This window comes from Poromitra crassiceps (genome assembly GCF_964638095.1).
Source record: "Poromitra crassiceps genome assembly, chromosome: 8".
Taxonomy (NCBI): domain Eukaryota; kingdom Metazoa; phylum Chordata; class Actinopteri; order Beryciformes; family Melamphaidae; genus Poromitra; species Poromitra crassiceps.
In genome coordinates this window covers 40488704-40505937 of record NC_139629.1, presented here as the reverse complement: position 1 = coordinate 40505937, position 17234 = coordinate 40488704, and the positions used below count along the sequence as shown (strand labels likewise).

The following is a 17234-nucleotide window of genomic DNA, read 5'->3' as shown; positions in this document are numbered from 1 at the left end:
GGAGCATTGTGCCAGCATGCAGCACCGTTCCAAAACGTGTCAACGTGTGTCGTTGCCTGGGAAACGCACATCCCATAATACAACTGTTCGCATCGCATCCCGTAATAGCATGATGATACTTGGGATGCCATTGCCAACATAGATGCGAACAGATTAGCTAAAAGTTTAGCGTCACCAGCGAGGGCCCCCACCGTTGCGGTCGGGTTACATTTCAAAATCCCTCCAGGCCTGAACAATTTTCAAGGGGAAACACTGAAGTGCTATTCCAAGTTTCTTCTGCTCCAGTCAAATAATATGAGTGTAAAGTTTCTCCTGCTCCAGTCAAATACGAGTGTAAAGTTTTTGAACGTTCCTCACAGTTGTCTTCATTTGGACAAAGCCTGCTGTGTTCGTGCTCTGACACAGACAGACTCATGGGCTCGGATCTTTTTGAATCCACTGGACAGTTGTTATTGTTGAGATGATGGAGTCTGGAGCTGCTGCCTTTTATATGTCCTTTATTATGTCCTTTAATATGGATCCAATCTCATCACGCTACACTCATTTGACCATATGGCTCATTGTTAGCGTGTCTGGCTCTCTTCATGTTGTTGCTTGGCAGGCAGTCGTGCAATACTTCAATACTGTGACATACTTGCATTTTATTTGGACTGTTCAAATTACAATTCCGGGCCTCGTAAAACTGTGATGTTTGAAGAACTGATTGGTGTTTACTGGTGTCTTCTGTTGGTGGAAACTTGAAGGAGGCCAGCTCACAGGTTTGGATCGTGTGCTATGTGCTGCTGCTGCTTGTTGTTGTGTTGAGAGTCATGCTCTGAGGTCTGGAGCCGGAGACACGGGACTCTCTGTGGCCGGATGACCACATGACACCCGAGACACTGAGGGCTTGTTTACAGGTTGAGCTTTCAGGCGTTTCTCTCATCTGATTCCGTGTCTGGACGTCTGCTCGTGTGTGTGTGTGTGTGTGTGTGTGTGTGTGTGTGTGTGTGTGTGTGTGTGTGTGTGTGTGTGTGTGTGTGTGTGTGTGTGTGTGTGTGTGTGTGTGTGTGTGTGTGCGCGTGCGCGCGCGTGCGTGCGTTTGTGTCTGTGTGTGTGTGGCAGTGTGTGGCAGTGTGTGGCAGTGTTCCCGATGCGAGACAGCGCCCACATCCGCATCCGCTCAATCGTCCTCTTTTAATGCGGGGAAGGAGGGAGAGGAGAGGAGAGGAGAGGAGAGGAGGAGAGGAGAAGAGAGGAGGGGAGAGGAGAGGAGGGGAGAGGAGAGGAGAGGAGGGGGGGGGGGGGGAGAGGGAGGGGAGGGGAGAGGAGAGGAGGGGAGAGGAGAGGAGAGGAGGGGAGAGGAGAGGGAGAGGAGAGGGAGAGGAGAGGAGAGGAGGGGAGGGGAGAGGATAGGAGAGGAGGGGAGAGGGAGAGGAGAAGAGAGGAGAGGAGAGGAGAGGAGAGGAGAAGAGAGGAGAGGAGAGGAGAGGAGAGGAGAGGAGAGGGGGAGGGAGAGGAGAGGAGAGGAGGGGAGAGGAGAGGGAGAGGAGGGGAGAGGAGAGGAGAGGAGGGGAGGGGAGGGGAGAGGAGAGGAGAGGAGAGGAAAGAGAGGAGATGAGAGAGGGAGGGAGAGGAGAGGGGAGGGAGAGGAGAGGAGAGAGGAGAGGAGAGGAGAGGAGAGGAGAGGAGAGGAGAGGAGAGGAGAGGAGAGGATGCACAAACAGGAAAGGATAGCGGGGAGAGAGAGAGAGAACGTGTTTGACAGGATGGGACAGTCTGTGGTGAGGATTGAAGCGTGTGGAGAGGATGGGAGTGACAGCTGCAGCTAAAAACAAGGTGTGGAGGAGAGGAGAGGAGAGGAGAGGAGAGGAGGAGGGAGGGGAATAAATAGTGTTTTATAGCTCGAGGGCTAACATGAGAGAGCAGGGATGGGGGAAGGCAGTAAAATGAAGGGATGGAGAGGAGGAATAGTCGTGAGAAGGGCCAGACAGAGAGAAGGTGGGAGAAAAGAGGGGGGGAAGGAGAGATGAGGGCAGGAATGAAGAGGGAGGAATGGCTTGACGGTATGTTGTTTGACATCAGTTCATGTCGAATGTCGAATATGACATGCGAAGCGTGACGTGCGTTCAGCTACCCGCTGAATATGACGTGTTGCAGCCCCGTCCATTTCCAGTCCACGTTAATTGTTAATTGCATCTCTCCTGGGTTGACTGACTCGGTGTCAATTGACAGAAGGGTTGAACACGGGTCAAGTAGCCCTGGTTCAACCCTGCTCACTGGTCTGGAAGTGGTATAAGATGAGGTTGACAGAGGGCTGTGGAAGAGAAGAGGGGAGATGGAGAGAGGGAGGCAGAGAAGAAGAGAGAGAGACAAACCGAGGAGAGAGGAAGGAGATACTGGACAGATTACATTTTTCATCAAGGGTTTTTACTGTGCTTTCATGAATCATGCCAGCGTTTTGCTGTTTTCTTCTTCTTCCAATGGAGATAGAATGAAGCTCTTCAGCGATCAATATGGGCACAGATCAATATGGCCACAGATCAATATGGCCACAGTGGCAAAGAGGAAAGAAATGTGGCACGAAGAAAGAAAAGGAGCTGTAGCCAGAGGGTGAAAGAGCAGACAAGATGGAGGCTATTATAGACACATTATACCCAGAGGGGAGCATGCTAGACAGGGAGGGAGGTGGAGGAAAGGGGGGCGGGGGGGACGAAAAAGAGAGAGTGTGGTCAGAAAGGTGACAAGGAGGGGGAGGAGGGGGAGGAGGAGGAGGAGGAGGAGGAGGAGGAGGGGATGGCGTTCAGGGGAGGGGCTGAGGAGGATAGGGGCGTTCGCCTCAGGGGGTTTGTCCAGACAATTAGGTAGGGGAGACAGATAGGGGCTGAGGCTGTGGGCCAGACAATGCTATCTTCCCTCAGGGGGTAAACAGAGCATTTTTGTTTAGAGAAGAAGACACAAGAAGCACAATCCTCCAGAGAACATACTGTAGGGCAGACAGACAGGCAGACAGACAGACAGACAGACAGACAGACAGACAGACAGACAGACAGACAGACAGATGGATGGATGGATGGATGGATGGATGGAGGAGATAGTGAGAGGGAGGGAGAAAGTGAGGAACAGAGAGAGAGAGAGGAGACACCCAGGGCGATCCTGCATGGGAAGTCCAGGTGGATTTGAGATGAATACCTGATGAATAGATAAGAGGCAGAAAGGAGAGGAGAGGAGATACAGAGAGACACACAGAGAGAAGCTCCCAGAAAGAGGGCTTGACTGTAGGGATGAGATAGTGGCTGAGTGGCTGACAGAGAAACAGAAAGACAATACAAAAGAGGTGAAGAAGAGGTGAAGATAGCAGAGGTTTTCTGCAACTGAGGAAGATACTGTAGCAATGATAGCAATGCTATTAAAATACAATATTTTCTATAGCAACACACATAGGTGCACAAAGAATTAGGAACATTCATTGCACAAGTCCCATCTCACTTGTCTTTCTACACATTTCTCCTTGGTGCCTGAAATCGATTCAAAAGGTGAAAAATCGATAATTCTGCGGACAGAGGAGGATGTCTTCATATTTTCTACTCTCCGAGTATTGATTTTCAGGTGAAGTGTCCATAACCATTTAATGCTGTTAAAGAGGATAATAAATTTTCACCATCACCTCATTTGCTAATGTGTGATTTTAGTGGATTGCTATCTACCTCTGTGTTCTATTTCACTGTTATGCGCATTGTATATGTATTACCTTGCTAATAGTAAGTATCATTTTTTGTCATGTATCTTGATTGTTTAGATATTAGGATTTTCTTTTAATTGCTGTATTTGATATGTACTGTGTGCGCACAGGACTCTGTGTGCCCAGGGACTACAGATGCAAATGAGCTTTTAGCTATTTCTGGTGCAATATATTTATTGTGTACTGTCCCTGCTCAAATAAACAATAAAGATAAAGATAAGAAATAACTACAGTCAGAAATCAAACAAACGAGAGGTTTAGAAGAGAGTTGGGATGGCATTAGCTCGGCGGCTTTAGCTCAGGAGGTAGAGCGGGTCGGCCAATGACGCAAGGGTTGGCGGCTCGATCCCCGCTCCCTCCCAGCTGCCGTCGTTGTGTCCTTGGGCAAGACACTTAACCCTCCTTGCTCCCGATGGTGTGCAGGCACCCTGCGTGGTAGCCTGCCGCCATTGGTGTATGAATGGGTGAATGTAGACTATCTACTGATTGTAAAGCGCTTTGGATAAAAGCGCTATATAAATGCAGGCCATTTACCATTAAGTCAGTCTGAATTTAAACTTGTCCAAAGATGGTCCACATTGTCTGAGACTGCTGCTTGAAGGTATTAAAAAAACCCAAAAGGATTTATTTTGAGTGCTGGCTTTTTTGTCCTTCTGAATTTAAACTTGTCACATGGCGATGAAAGAGAGATTTGCTAAGCTGGGCTGTAGATCACTGAGACTCTTCATCAGAGTCTGACAGAAGAAAAACGTTCCTGCAGCTTCTAAAGTTTAGCGATCTTGTTCTGTAAATTTGACAGTACTTTGTCATGCTTGTTCTCCATCCACGAGTATCCTGACAAACCATGATTTCACGCGGGCGTTCCTCTCGCATCCACTTTGTTTTGATTCCTGGATCGGCACATGGACGTTTATTTCCACTTACGCAGCTTGATATCTGTGGATCGGAGACGCATCGCATCATAACTCTTCTACCGTTTAATGCGACCGCCTCTGGAGCTCGTTTGGATCATCGAGACATCGAGAACATCTTTGGATGCACTTACACTTGTGTTTTAGGCGTTTTCGCTCTTATCCGATTACAGTTGGATCACCCGGGAAGCCTGCTGTTCATGCTAGGTTTCAAACGCCACCGACTTTCATCTCCGCCCAAATGGGTTCCACTCGCAATAAAACTCAAACTTCACTAGGTTGGGCTACAAATCTTCCAGTGCAGCAGAACTGTGTTTGACTCTGGCTCATCCATTCTCTAACCGACACATAAAGGTGCTCTGGATGAAAGTGTCCACCAAAGCAAACAGCGTGTGTATATATATTATGCCATGTCATAAAGAAGAGACGCCATAAAGTATCATGTCAAAGACGAGTGGAGGAGGCGAGGACGGAGATGATAAAGGGTTGGATATATATGAGAGGAGTGGAGGCGGGTGGGAACATTCTTTGGGAGATGTGAGGGGAAAAGAAACGGGGGAAAGGAAGAGGAGGGAAAGGAGGGGAAAGCAGAGGAGGAGAGAGGAGAAGAAGATGGAGGGATGATAAAGGAGTATTATGTGAGAGGAGTGATGTAGACTGAGAGATTTGAGCAGCGAAGGGAGAGGGTATTTTACGTTAACTTACAAACCACGGATACGTTGAATCTGAACGTTTGTGAACCACAAATATGTTGCATATCAACATTTCATGATACATGTATATCAACGCCTAGACCTCTAGTGGTCGTGTAAATAACGACAAGTCTGCTATTGAAATATCACCGTGGAAAGTAAGGGTGTTGTGGTCGGGGTGGGCGGAGGGCGTTTGCCTCCGGAGAGCCGTGTGTTCGAGTCCCAGCGTGTTCAAAGTTTACAGTGCAACTGCAAGTCATTTCACATTTCTGTTATTTAACCCTAACCCACCCATAACCCTAACATTAACCAAGTGGTTTTAGTTGCCTAAACATAACTGAAGTGGTTTTATTTGCATAACCTTTTCAAATTAACGTTGGAACCTCGGCCACATTTTCAAATGAACCAACATTTTCAAATTGACATTGGAAACTCTCGTGTGGTTGGAGGACTTGATGTTGATATGGCTTTTTGGTTCAGAAACGTTGATATCCGTGATTTCCAGAAAGTTAAAATACCAACGTTTTATTCTGGGTTGGAATGAAACAGCTGCATTGTGATTTAGAAAGCTGAGAAAGAAGAAGGGGGGAAAGAAAGACAGTAATAATGAAGGAGTGATATATTAAAGAAGGGATGCAGGGAGTGAACCGTGTGTACGCTGCGGCCTGCAGACTACCCAGACTCCTCTCTGTTGTGCCCTGCGGGAGACGGCTGATTGGGTAGATTGCGATGCGGCAATATCAGTATGTGGGTGTGTACGCTTTTCTGTGGAACTGTGTGTGTGTGTGTGTGTGTGTGTGTGTGTGCGTGCATTCGTGTGCGTTCTGTGTGTGTGTGTGTGTGTGTGTGTGTGTGTGTGTGTGCGCGCGTGTGTGTGTGTGTGTGTGTGTGTGTGTGCGTGCGTTCGTGTGTGTGTGATGAGATGAGATTAGCCTTCCTGCAGCGCGGTGGTTCCACGGAGGCCACCTGAAGCAGCAGGAACGACAGGAATGTGAGAACAGATACGCTTGACTGTCTCCATCACTACAATAACATCTCTGTCTCAGCAGGAGGAGAGGAGAGGAGGAGAGAGGAGGAGGAGAGAGAGGAGAGGAGGAGAGGAGAGGGGGAGGAGGAGAGGATAGGGGGAGGAGGAGAGAGAGGAGAAGAGAGAGGGTAGGAAGAGAGAGAGGGGAGGAGGAGAGAGGAAAGGAGAAAGGAGGAGAGGGGAGGAGGAGAGGAGATGAATGAAGGAAAGGATGGAAGATAAAAGAGGAGGAGAAGAGATGAAGAAGTAAAAGATTGGGAAGAGGAGTCAGGAGAGGACGGAGAAAAGGAACGGAGAGAGAATGAGGGAAGATGAGGAAAGAGTAGACTAGGGCTGCACCTAACCATTATTTTCATTGCCGATTAATCTGTTGATTATTTTCTCGATTAATCGTTTAGTTGTTTGGTCTATAAAATGTCAGACAATGTGGATCAGTGTTTCCCAAAGCCCAAGATGACGTCCTCAATAATGTCTTGTTTTGTCCAAAACCCAAAGCTATCTGCTTTACTAGAGGAAAAGTAAAGTACCGTAAATTCCGGACTATAAGGCGCACCGGTGTATAAGCCGCACCTTCAAAGTTGACTATTTTTTTCTTATATAAGCCGCACCGGACTATAAGCCGCGGGTGTTTTAATGTTTTTTTTTTTTTTTTTTTTTTTTTTTTTTGTGTTTTAATGTTTACTTACCATATGTAAGGGTTCAAGGGTTCAAGGGTTCGGAATTTACGGTATGTAAGTATGTCAGCAAAGACAGAAAACTCTGTAACTCTGTTTTGTAAAGTATGACACTAAGAAAGTAGCTGATTCAATTGTTTTAGGTATTCATGTATTTGGTACCCCGAGATTCAAGTCAAGTCATTTATTTATAGAGCGCAGGATTGTCACGAGCGCCACGACTCGGTTTCCTGCAGCTTTGTCTCTGCGGGCTGTGATGGGCTGATAAAAAAACATCCCCTGCTCTTATCTGTGACAAAAATGTCAAAAAGAAAACAAAAGTTTGATTTATTGTGACTTAAATAAACAATGAAAACTCAAGTCTCTAGACTGTAGCTGTGACAGCTAACAGCTACAGGAAGAAGTGCTAGAAATACATAGGGAGGAAAAGGACAAACCTGACAGCTTGTAGCTGAGTTGTGTATGCTGGCTCTCCTGTAGTGCAGTTCATAACAAAACAAGTAGACAAATGATGCAGAGACCAGTAACAAGACACATCATCCCTCCAAGTTTCATCAAAATCCATCCAGAGGTGTAGCAGTTATGGTTTTTGAAAATTTGATTATAGCGCCCCCATCAGGCTAATCAGTGTCATGGGTTTCAACACAAAAACAACACCGTACCAAAATGTGAATAATTGACATTTGTGAGGATCGCTGAAGTTGTTTTCTTTCAGTCAGACTTTTAAAGTGTAGGAATTACAGCATCCCTATTTTGGCTAATTAGTGTAATTTTTGTAAATGCCAGAACAACACAGCGCTACGATGCATGAAGTTTTGTCTAAATGGTGCCAGCGGTGTCTGAGATGGGACGTCTGATTTGACCTTCACTGTAATTAGAGCTTCCTCATCAGGCCAATCAGTGTGTTTTTTAAACGCTCCAACAGAGCGGAGATGCATCCTCACTCCGACTTTAATCAAAACCAGACGGGCGATGTCTGAGATGTCGCGCTCGAGTTAAACATCGTGACCTTTAATTAGGAGGACACACCCATTAAGCCAATCAGAGTCATATTTTTGTAACACTGCAGAACAGCGCAGACGCATTTTCCTTCCAAGTTTCATCAAAATCAGACCAGTGGCTGTAGCGAAATATCAAATTGTTTTATCACGGACAGAGCCCGATCCACGGCCCCTCCCTCCCTCTGATCCACGGCCCCTCCCTCCCTCTGATCCACGGCCCCTCCCTCCCTCTGATCCACGGCCCCTCCCCCCCTCTGACCCACAGCCCCTCCCTCCCTCTGATCCACAGCCCCTCCCTCCCTCTGATCCACAGCCCCTCCCTCCCTCTGATCCACAGCCCCTCCCTCCCTCTGATCTCGTCGCGTGGGAGACATTAGTTACAGCAAAACCATGGGAGAAAAGTGTAGAAAGTGTTGTGATGCCTTGTGGTTGAGATGAAGAGTGTGTGTGTGTGTGTGTGTGTGTGTGTGTGTGTGTGTGTGTGTGTGTGTGTGTGTGTGTGTGTGTGTGTGTGTGACAGCAGGCGGTGGACTTAGCGCGCGGCTCTCCCGCTGAGCCAGCTTATTAATGGCTACATTCATTAGAAGGAGCCAGTCAGCCATGCTGCCAGGCCCACCGACGCTATTAGTCACACAGTCAGATAGGCAGATAGGTACACACACACACACATACACACACACACACACACACACACACACACACACACACACACACACACACACACACACACACACACACACACACACACATTTGCTTGCCTGCTTGCACATGCACAGGCATACACATGCTGAATGCCAAATACCTCCCCCAGACACACACACATATCTGCACTCACACACACACACACACACACACACACACACACACACATCTCTGCACACACACATACTGGCAATCACACAGGTGTACTTGCGCATGCACGCACGTGCGCACACACACACACACACACACACACACACACACACACACACACACACACACAAAGGAACACAATACACAAACACAATTTACACGAACTCATGCAACAATGATTCCACATTCTCCAATAACTCCTCCTGTGGATTGATTATTACTGTCTGGAACTTAACTCTTTCCTTCTCTCCATCCAGAGGACATCTTCATCCTCCATGGGAAAGACAAGAAGAACCCTCTGATCTACGGCCTGTTTACCACATCCAGGTATGTCACCTATAAAACACAAAGCATGGGGATAGAGTGTGGAGTATTTTAAGGCAGTGGTTCTCAAAGTGGGGTCCTTGAGGGGGTTCCAGGGTCTCCACAGAAAAAAGAGGAATAGTTTATTTTCACTTGAATTCCATCCATAAGTAAAACAGTGACAGAATGTATGACTATTTTGATCATGGGTTTCATACACTTTCTGTAATAAAACATCTACAAGCAAAAATCAAGTCAGATGGGACCCTGGGACAAAATCGTATCAAATGGGGGTCCGTGGAGAACCACTGCTTTAAAGAGGACATGAAACGGTCAAACTTGTGACCAGATGGATGTTTGGGTGGAAAGAGAAACCAAATCATGGGGTGCATAGTTTGATGTAACACCGGCCAGTATCCGTCATCAGAGACATGTGATTTGGTTCAGGACCCGTGAACATGACTTTTCATTTACAAAAATGTATTTTTCTCCGCTTTTTGGGGACAGATGGACATTTTCGGTGAAAACGACCTACATTCAAGTGTCGATAACTAAACAACGGATGAACGTAGAATTAAACTTTTTCCCCCCTATGAAAGTAGAGGCTCTCCTCTTTCTTTTGGGATATTCAGTGTTTACATAATCATAGAAGAAAATATTCTATGGGTCTTGGAAGATTACTGAAAATGATCAAAAACCCTGGCGGTAGCTGGCGACTTTCCCTTTGAAACTCTGGAGGGGATTGAGTGAAGGAGCGTGAAGAATCTACAACCGTTTCTGCCTCCTATTGGTGACCAGCAGGAATTGCAACAACATTGATAGAACATTTCTCCTGTAAAAGAACTGACACTTTGTTGCAGCTCCAACGTGATTTAGGGCGACATGACAGGTGGATTTTTACATACAAACATTTACTACTGTAGCTTTATGCCTACTAGTAGGCAGTGTTGGGCAAGTTCTTTCAAAATGTAATATACTACATATTACTAGTTACTTTCATTTGAAAGTAATAAGTTACTTTACAATATTACTTTCTGTGTAGAGTAACTTGTTACTTATTACACTACTTTTGCATTACTTTTACCAAAACAACAGCAGCAGCAGAATGACATCGCCGCCCCGGAACCATCCCGAAAAATAATTTAAACCGCCTTGAAGTCAGTGTAAACTGTCCAAAATTCGAAATGTTATTCCTTTGTTATTGTCATCTATAGTGCATTTTTATTTGCATAAAAACATGCACTATGCATTGTATCTTTTTTAAATATGTGCTTTGATTTAATAAAATGTAACTCAACTTGTAACTTGAGTTACTTGACAAAGTAACTGGTATAATATTACTGAAATCCTATAAGTACTGTTATATTACTGAGTTACTGCGAAAAGTAATATATTACATGTAATATGTTACTTTTGTAATGAGTTACCCCCAACACTGCTAGTAGGTCATGAAGTAACCGTTACCTAGGAGGTAAAAGTAATACAATTTAAATAATTAAAAAAAGAATTATATATATATATATATATATATATATATATATATATATATATATATATATATATATATATATATATATATATATATAGAGCCACTTATTGATAAGTTGGGGTAAGTTATAATACACCTAACGAGGTGGAAAAGTATTCTTTCATTTCATTTTGACTTTAGATTTGGAGCAAGTAGGCCACTGTATTGCTCTGTATTGTGTTTTATTGGGTCATTGTGCAACACTGTGGTTGAGTGTGTATTATCTCCACTATTGTTTTCATTGTGTAGTGTGGCATTGTGTGCTGCCATATGTTTGTGTTGTGTTGTGTTGTGTTGTGTTGTGTAGTGTGGCATTGTGTACTGCCATGTGTTGTGTTGTGTTGTGTTGTGTAGTGTGGCATTGTGTACTGCCATGTGTTGTGTTGTGTTGTGTTGTGTTGTGTTGTGTAGTGTGGCATTGTGTGCTGCCATGTTTGTGTTGTGTTGTGTTGTGTTGTGTTGTGTTGTGTAGTGGCATTGTGTACTGCCATGTTTGTGTTGTGTTGTGTTAAAAAGGCATGGTTGCTGTCACGCCTGCCCCCTCCTCCTCTGTACCGTACAGAGCAGCCATTTGTTATCCAGCGTCTCATGTGAGTTGGAGGTCAGCTGCCTGACCCCTGCCTGCCGGGACCGGAGGCTGTGTCGGGGTTTGGCCCGGTACCGCTTCTCTTCTTCAAATAAATCTTTCGGGCTCTGTTGTGTTTTTTCATACATGGGAAGAAAAACACAATGTTTTTTTTGTTCCCTGCGTTCTCCTGAAGCTCTGTCATAGACAGGCAGGCACACACAGACACACACACACACACACTCCCTCATGTGTGACATGTTTGTGTTACATGTTACGGTTATGAGCAGTCATTGGTTAGTTTAATTGTCAATCGTAAGCTGTCATTTTTGGATGATGAACGAGGGTTTATTTTATTGGCGTGTCATGTGTTTGGGCTGATTGGTTGGCCTGGCTAGAGGGCAGCCCTATTCAGCGAGCCGGAAGCCATTTCACTAGCAAGTTTGGCTGTGAGCAGACAGCCGCGAAAGCTCCATGAGAGCGCATGGTGGAATGTTTGTTAAGGTGGACAAATTTGAGCGTGCGGGAGCAGGATGCAATAAGGGAAACTGAGGAGACATCGCAGACCAAAACAGTATGGCGGCTCCCCGAAGTAACGAGCAGTAACGTTCACGTTAGTAGAGTAACGCCACAGCCATAGAAATAGACCCAATAATAACAATTAAACAAGAACAAGAGTATCTATCTACCAGTGGATTTTCTCGGCAGAAAAGACGTTTTCGCCGTTGTTCCGAGTGGATTTGGATCGGATTTGGCGATGCTGATTGGCTGAAGGAGTTGTCTGTCAATCGCTGTGGACAGGCTGGAGTCCAGACTGATATGTAGAGCCAAAGAGAATGTGGGATCACGTTATCAGGATGGTTCTAACCAGGCTACCAGCCAGGATCACTGGAGGAAACATGGAGGACACTGCACATCTGGATCACTGGAGGAAACATGGAGGATACTGCACATCTGGATCACTGGAGGAAACATGGAGGACACTGCACATCTGGATCGCTGGAGGAAACATGGAGGGTACGGCACATCTGGATCACTGGAGGAAACATGGAGGGTACTGCACATCTGGATCACTGGAGGAAACATGGAGGATACTGCACATCTGGATCACTGGAGGAAACATGGAGGATACTGCACATCTGGATCACTGCAGGAAACATGGAGGGTACTGCACATCTGGATCACTGGAGGAAACATGGAGGATACTGCACATCTGGATCACTGGAGAAAACATGGAGGACACTGCACATCTGGATCACTGGAGGAAACATGGAGGGTACTGCACATCTGGATCACTGGAGGAAACATGGAGGGTACTGCACATCTGGATCGCTGGAGGAAACATGGAGGGTACGGCACATCTGGATCACTGGAGGAAACATGGAGGACACTGCACATCTGGATCACTGGAGGAAACATGGAGGATACTGCACATCTGGATCACTGGAGGAAACATGGAGGATACTGTACATCTGGATCACTGGAGAAAACATGGAGGACACTGCACATCTGGATCACTGGAGGAAACATGGAGGGTACTGCACATCTGGATCACTGGAGGAAACATGGAGGGTACTGCACATCTGGATCGCTGGAGGAAACATGGAGGGTACGGCACATCTGGATCACTGGAGGAAACATGGAGGACACTGCACATCTGGATCACTGGAGGAAACATGGAGGATACTGCACATCTGGATCACTGGAGGAAACATGGAGGATACTGTACATCTGGATCGCTGGAGGAAACATGGAGGATACTGCACATCTGGATCACTGCAGGAAACATGGAGGGTACTGCACATCTGGATCACTGCAGGAAACATGGAGGGTACTGCACATCTGGATCACTGGAGGAAACATGGAGGGTACTGCACATCTGGATCACTGGAGGAAACATGGAGGATACTGCACATCTGGATCACTGCAGGAAACATGGAGGGTACTGCACATCTGGATCACTGGAGGAAACATGGAGGGTACTGCACATCTGGATCACTGGAGGAAACATGGAGGGTACTGCACATCTGGATCACTGGAGGAAACATGGAGGGTACTGCACATCTGGCAACAAAATACATACAGCATCATGTCATTGAATTATATTGAATGTTTCTTGTCCGGACACTGACTGTGTCAGTTCTGTCTCTCCTCCAAGCTGCAGGCCACAAAGCCATCTGTCATGACTCATGACACATCCATCCATGTTAGCTCATATGAAGTAGCACCATCCCGTTAGCATCATCAATGCTCTCTATTGTGCTGCTGTGTGATCGGCACAGTGTGTGGAGCTGTGCACTGTTTTAGAGCTGCTCTTAATACTGTGTCTGGCTTTCTGGCTCGCAGCCAACTGTATGAGTGATACTTTGTGTGTGTGTGTGTGTGTGTGTGTGTGTGTGTGTGTGTGTGTGAGTGAGTGCGTGTGCGCGTGCGTGCATCCATCTGTGTGTGTGTGTGTGTGTGCGTGTGTGTGTGTGTGTGTGTGTGTCTGTGTCTGTGTCTCTGTGTGTGTGTGTGTGTGTGTGTGTGTGTGTGTGTGTCTGTGTCTGTGTCTCTGTGTGTGTGAGTGAGTGCGTGTGCGCGTGCGTGCATCCATCTGTGTGTGTGTGTGTGTGTGTGTGTGTGTGTGTCTGTGTCTGTGTCTCTGTGTGTGTGTGTGTGTGTGTGTGTGTGTGTGTCTGTGTCTGTGTGTGTGTGTGTGCGTGCGTGCGTGTGTGTGTGTGTGTGTGTGTGTAGCAGGGGAGAGGCTGGTGGTTGAGCTATGGAGTCATATTTTCCCAACACAGTGACACCAAGTTCCAGCATGCTGATTTATGGAAATCCTGCAGGGTTCACACCAGTTCATCAAGCCATGTGAAAATACAGCTACATTATAGCACTTACTCTTTACTCCAGCCTCTCCTTTACAATGGCTGTGACCGCCATTCAATGTGTGTGTGTCTATGGGCAAACGGTGAGCACGGTGGCTCAGTGGTTAGCACTGTTGCCTCACAGCAAGAAGGTCCCGGGTTCGAACCCTGGGCCGTCCCAGGTCCTTTCTGTGTGGAGTTTGCATGTTCTCCCCGTGTTCGTGTGGGTTTTCTCCGGGTGCTCCGGTTTCCTCCCACCATCAAAGACATGTACCGGATGTTAGGGTTAAGACTCCTGTCGGTGCTCCTGACCAAGGCACTGGCAAAAGAACTGGAGTTGGTCCCCGGGCGCTGCACTGCGGCTGCCCACTGCTCCTATAGTTCTAGGAAGGTTCCTAGTAGAGGATGGGTCAAATGCAGAGGATGAATTTCCCCATGGGGATAAATTATGGACTAATAACTTAACTTAACTGTATGTTAAGAAGGTAAAGATAACTTTGTGTTTGAAAAAAAAAAAAATTGTCTTGCATATAATAGTATTCTCACATAAATCAAAGATTTCTTTTTCAAGAGAGATTTGGAAAAAAACACGGAGCTACTCCATAGAAACAAACAATGTACTCACATTGGATTGAAAATAGGAAAGAATGTGTCGTTTCTTCTTCTTTATCGACATTTTGCAGAACAGCTCTGCACAGCTCAGACTAAACTGTCTGCGACTGCTTCTGGGGCCTGTACCACAAAGCAAGATTACTGGCTTAGCGAGGTAACTTCAGGTTTAACCCTAGTTTTGCCGTACCACAATGCTAGTTAACTTCTTATCGAGATAGATCACCATAGCAACTTATGCTCTACGGCTAACCTGCTTTGTAGCAGGTTAAGTTCAGAGGATAAGATCAAAACCCATGAAAGACCCACCTGCTTACCAATCAGCTCTCCATATGAAAAATTCATTGCATTCAAATGAAAAAGAAAAAGAAAAAAGAAAAAAAAAGGCTCCTGTTGAATTAATCAAGGACTAAAGCAGGACTTGTTGCAGGCTACATTTAAATTAAGCCCTACTTACCACTTTGGAATATGTTTTTATATATTCATTTGTGTGCTCTCAAGTAGCCTAGATACATTGTTTGACCCCGCCGATCGATTGCAGCTGAATAGTGAGTGGAGAAATATCACTAAACCGGCATAAAAGGTTACATAAACGTCTCCAAAGCGCACAGTGCCGTGTGCACAACGGAGCTGAGACTGACGTTGGGTTGGAATTGAAATGGTCATACATGCTAGAATAGCCTTCTACATCTAAGCAATTTAATATGGGATCACCTGCACACAGGCGATCCCATATTAAGATGATTCATATCTACTACTGCATTTTGCAGCTGCAACTGTGTTGCTTTTGGCCTGTATGATGTGATTGAACTTCATATTTCCAGCATCATTATATGAAATATGGAGATATGCGACTCTGCTGACAATAGCCTATATATGTGACCACAAAATAGGCTATTTTTATGCCTCCGCCGGCGATAGCCAGGCCGGAGGCATTATGGATCCGGGTTGTCCGTCCGTACGGCCGTCCATACGGGTGTCCGTCCGTACGAGGTTCGTTAACGCGATATCTGAGGAACGCCTGGACGGAATTTCATCAAATTTGCCTCAAACATCGACTTACACTCAAGGATGATCTGATTACATTTTGGTGGTCAAAGGTCAAAGGTCAAGGTCAGTGTGACCTCTCGAACGCCATTTTCAAGCTTGTTAACGCGATATCTCAGGAATGCCTTGACGGAATTTAATCAAACTTGTCTCAAACATCGACTTGGACTCAAGGATGAACTGATTAGATTTTGGTGGTCAAAGGTCAAAGGTCAAGGTCACTGTGACCTCTCGAACGCCATTTTCAAGCTTGTTAACGCGATATCTCAGGACTGCCTTGACGGAATTTAATCAAACTTGTCTCAAACATCGACTTGGACTCAAGGATGAACTGATTAGATTTTGGTGGTCAAAGGTCAAAGGTCAAGGTCACTGTGACCTCTCAAACGCCATTTTCCAGCTTGTTAACGCGATATCTCATGAATACCTTGACGGAATTTCATCAAATTTGCCTCAAACATCTACTTAGACTCAAGGATGAACTGATTACATTTTGGTGGTCAAAAGTCAAAGGTCAAGGTCACTGTGACCTCTCAAACGCCATTTTCAAGCTTGTTAACGTGATATCTCAGGAATGCCTTGACGGAATTTAATCAAACTTGTCTCAAACATCGACTTGGACTCAAGGATGAACTTATTAGATTTTGGTGGTCAAAGGTCAAGGTGAGCTCTCAAACGCCATTTTCAAGCTTGTTAACGCGATATCTCAGGAATGCCTTGACGGAATTTAATCAAACTTGTCTCAAACATCGACTTGGACTCAAGGATGAACTGATTACATTTTGGTGGTCAAAGTTCAAGCTCACTGTGACCTCTCACACACCCAATTTCCAAGCTCTGTAACGCAACATCACAGGAGCGCCTTGACGGAATCTCTTCCAATTTGCCTCAAATGGCGATTTGGACTCCAGAATGAACTAATGCGGAGGCATAAGTCCGCGTTGCGGTCGTTCTAGTTTATAAATGAAATCTATGCCCGCACGTACCGTGTCGATTCAGTTCAGAAGCATTTTTTTATTTTATTATCATTATTTTTTTATTGATTAGCCTATAGGAAGTATTCAATCAGTGCGACTAAACACATCATGAGATCATTATTATTCATTGAGCCTAAATGGTCTATACATACGGATTTTGGACTGAGATAGATTACACATTGCTTCCACAAAAGACATGCCGGTTTTATTGAGTTTATTGAGAGGGTGAATTGAGCTGCTGTAGATAGCCTACGTGGAGGCAGAAACCGCTCTTCAAAGAAATTACTGGTGTGGATAAAAGTGGTAACTTTAGACAGTCATTCGGGAACAGACTAATAATATCCAACGCAGATTTTTATTTGCGGTTTCAATAAATGAGGAAATAGGCGTGTCTGGCGCTGTAGAAGTTGGAGCAGTCCATATTGCATTGTGATTGGCAGTTGTTAAAAACCACGCCTCTTTTGCGGGCACGAGCTCCAGT

The 17234-nt window shown here is 45.6% G+C and overlaps 1 protein-coding gene across 1 annotated transcript in view; it reads left to right on the top strand.

The window, feature by feature from the left end:
- Nucleotides 1-17234, top strand: part of LOC310781379 (semaphorin-3B-like) — a gene marked incomplete at both ends in the record, with an annotated part of 101091 nt that overhangs the window by 68858 nt on the left and 14999 nt on the right. Inside the window, one exon of the mRNA XM_083641993.1 lies at nucleotides 9133-9202. Within this exon, the coding sequence (XP_083498119.1) occupies nucleotides 9133-9202 (70 nt within the window). The remainder of the gene's footprint in view (nucleotides 1-9132; nucleotides 9203-17234) is intronic.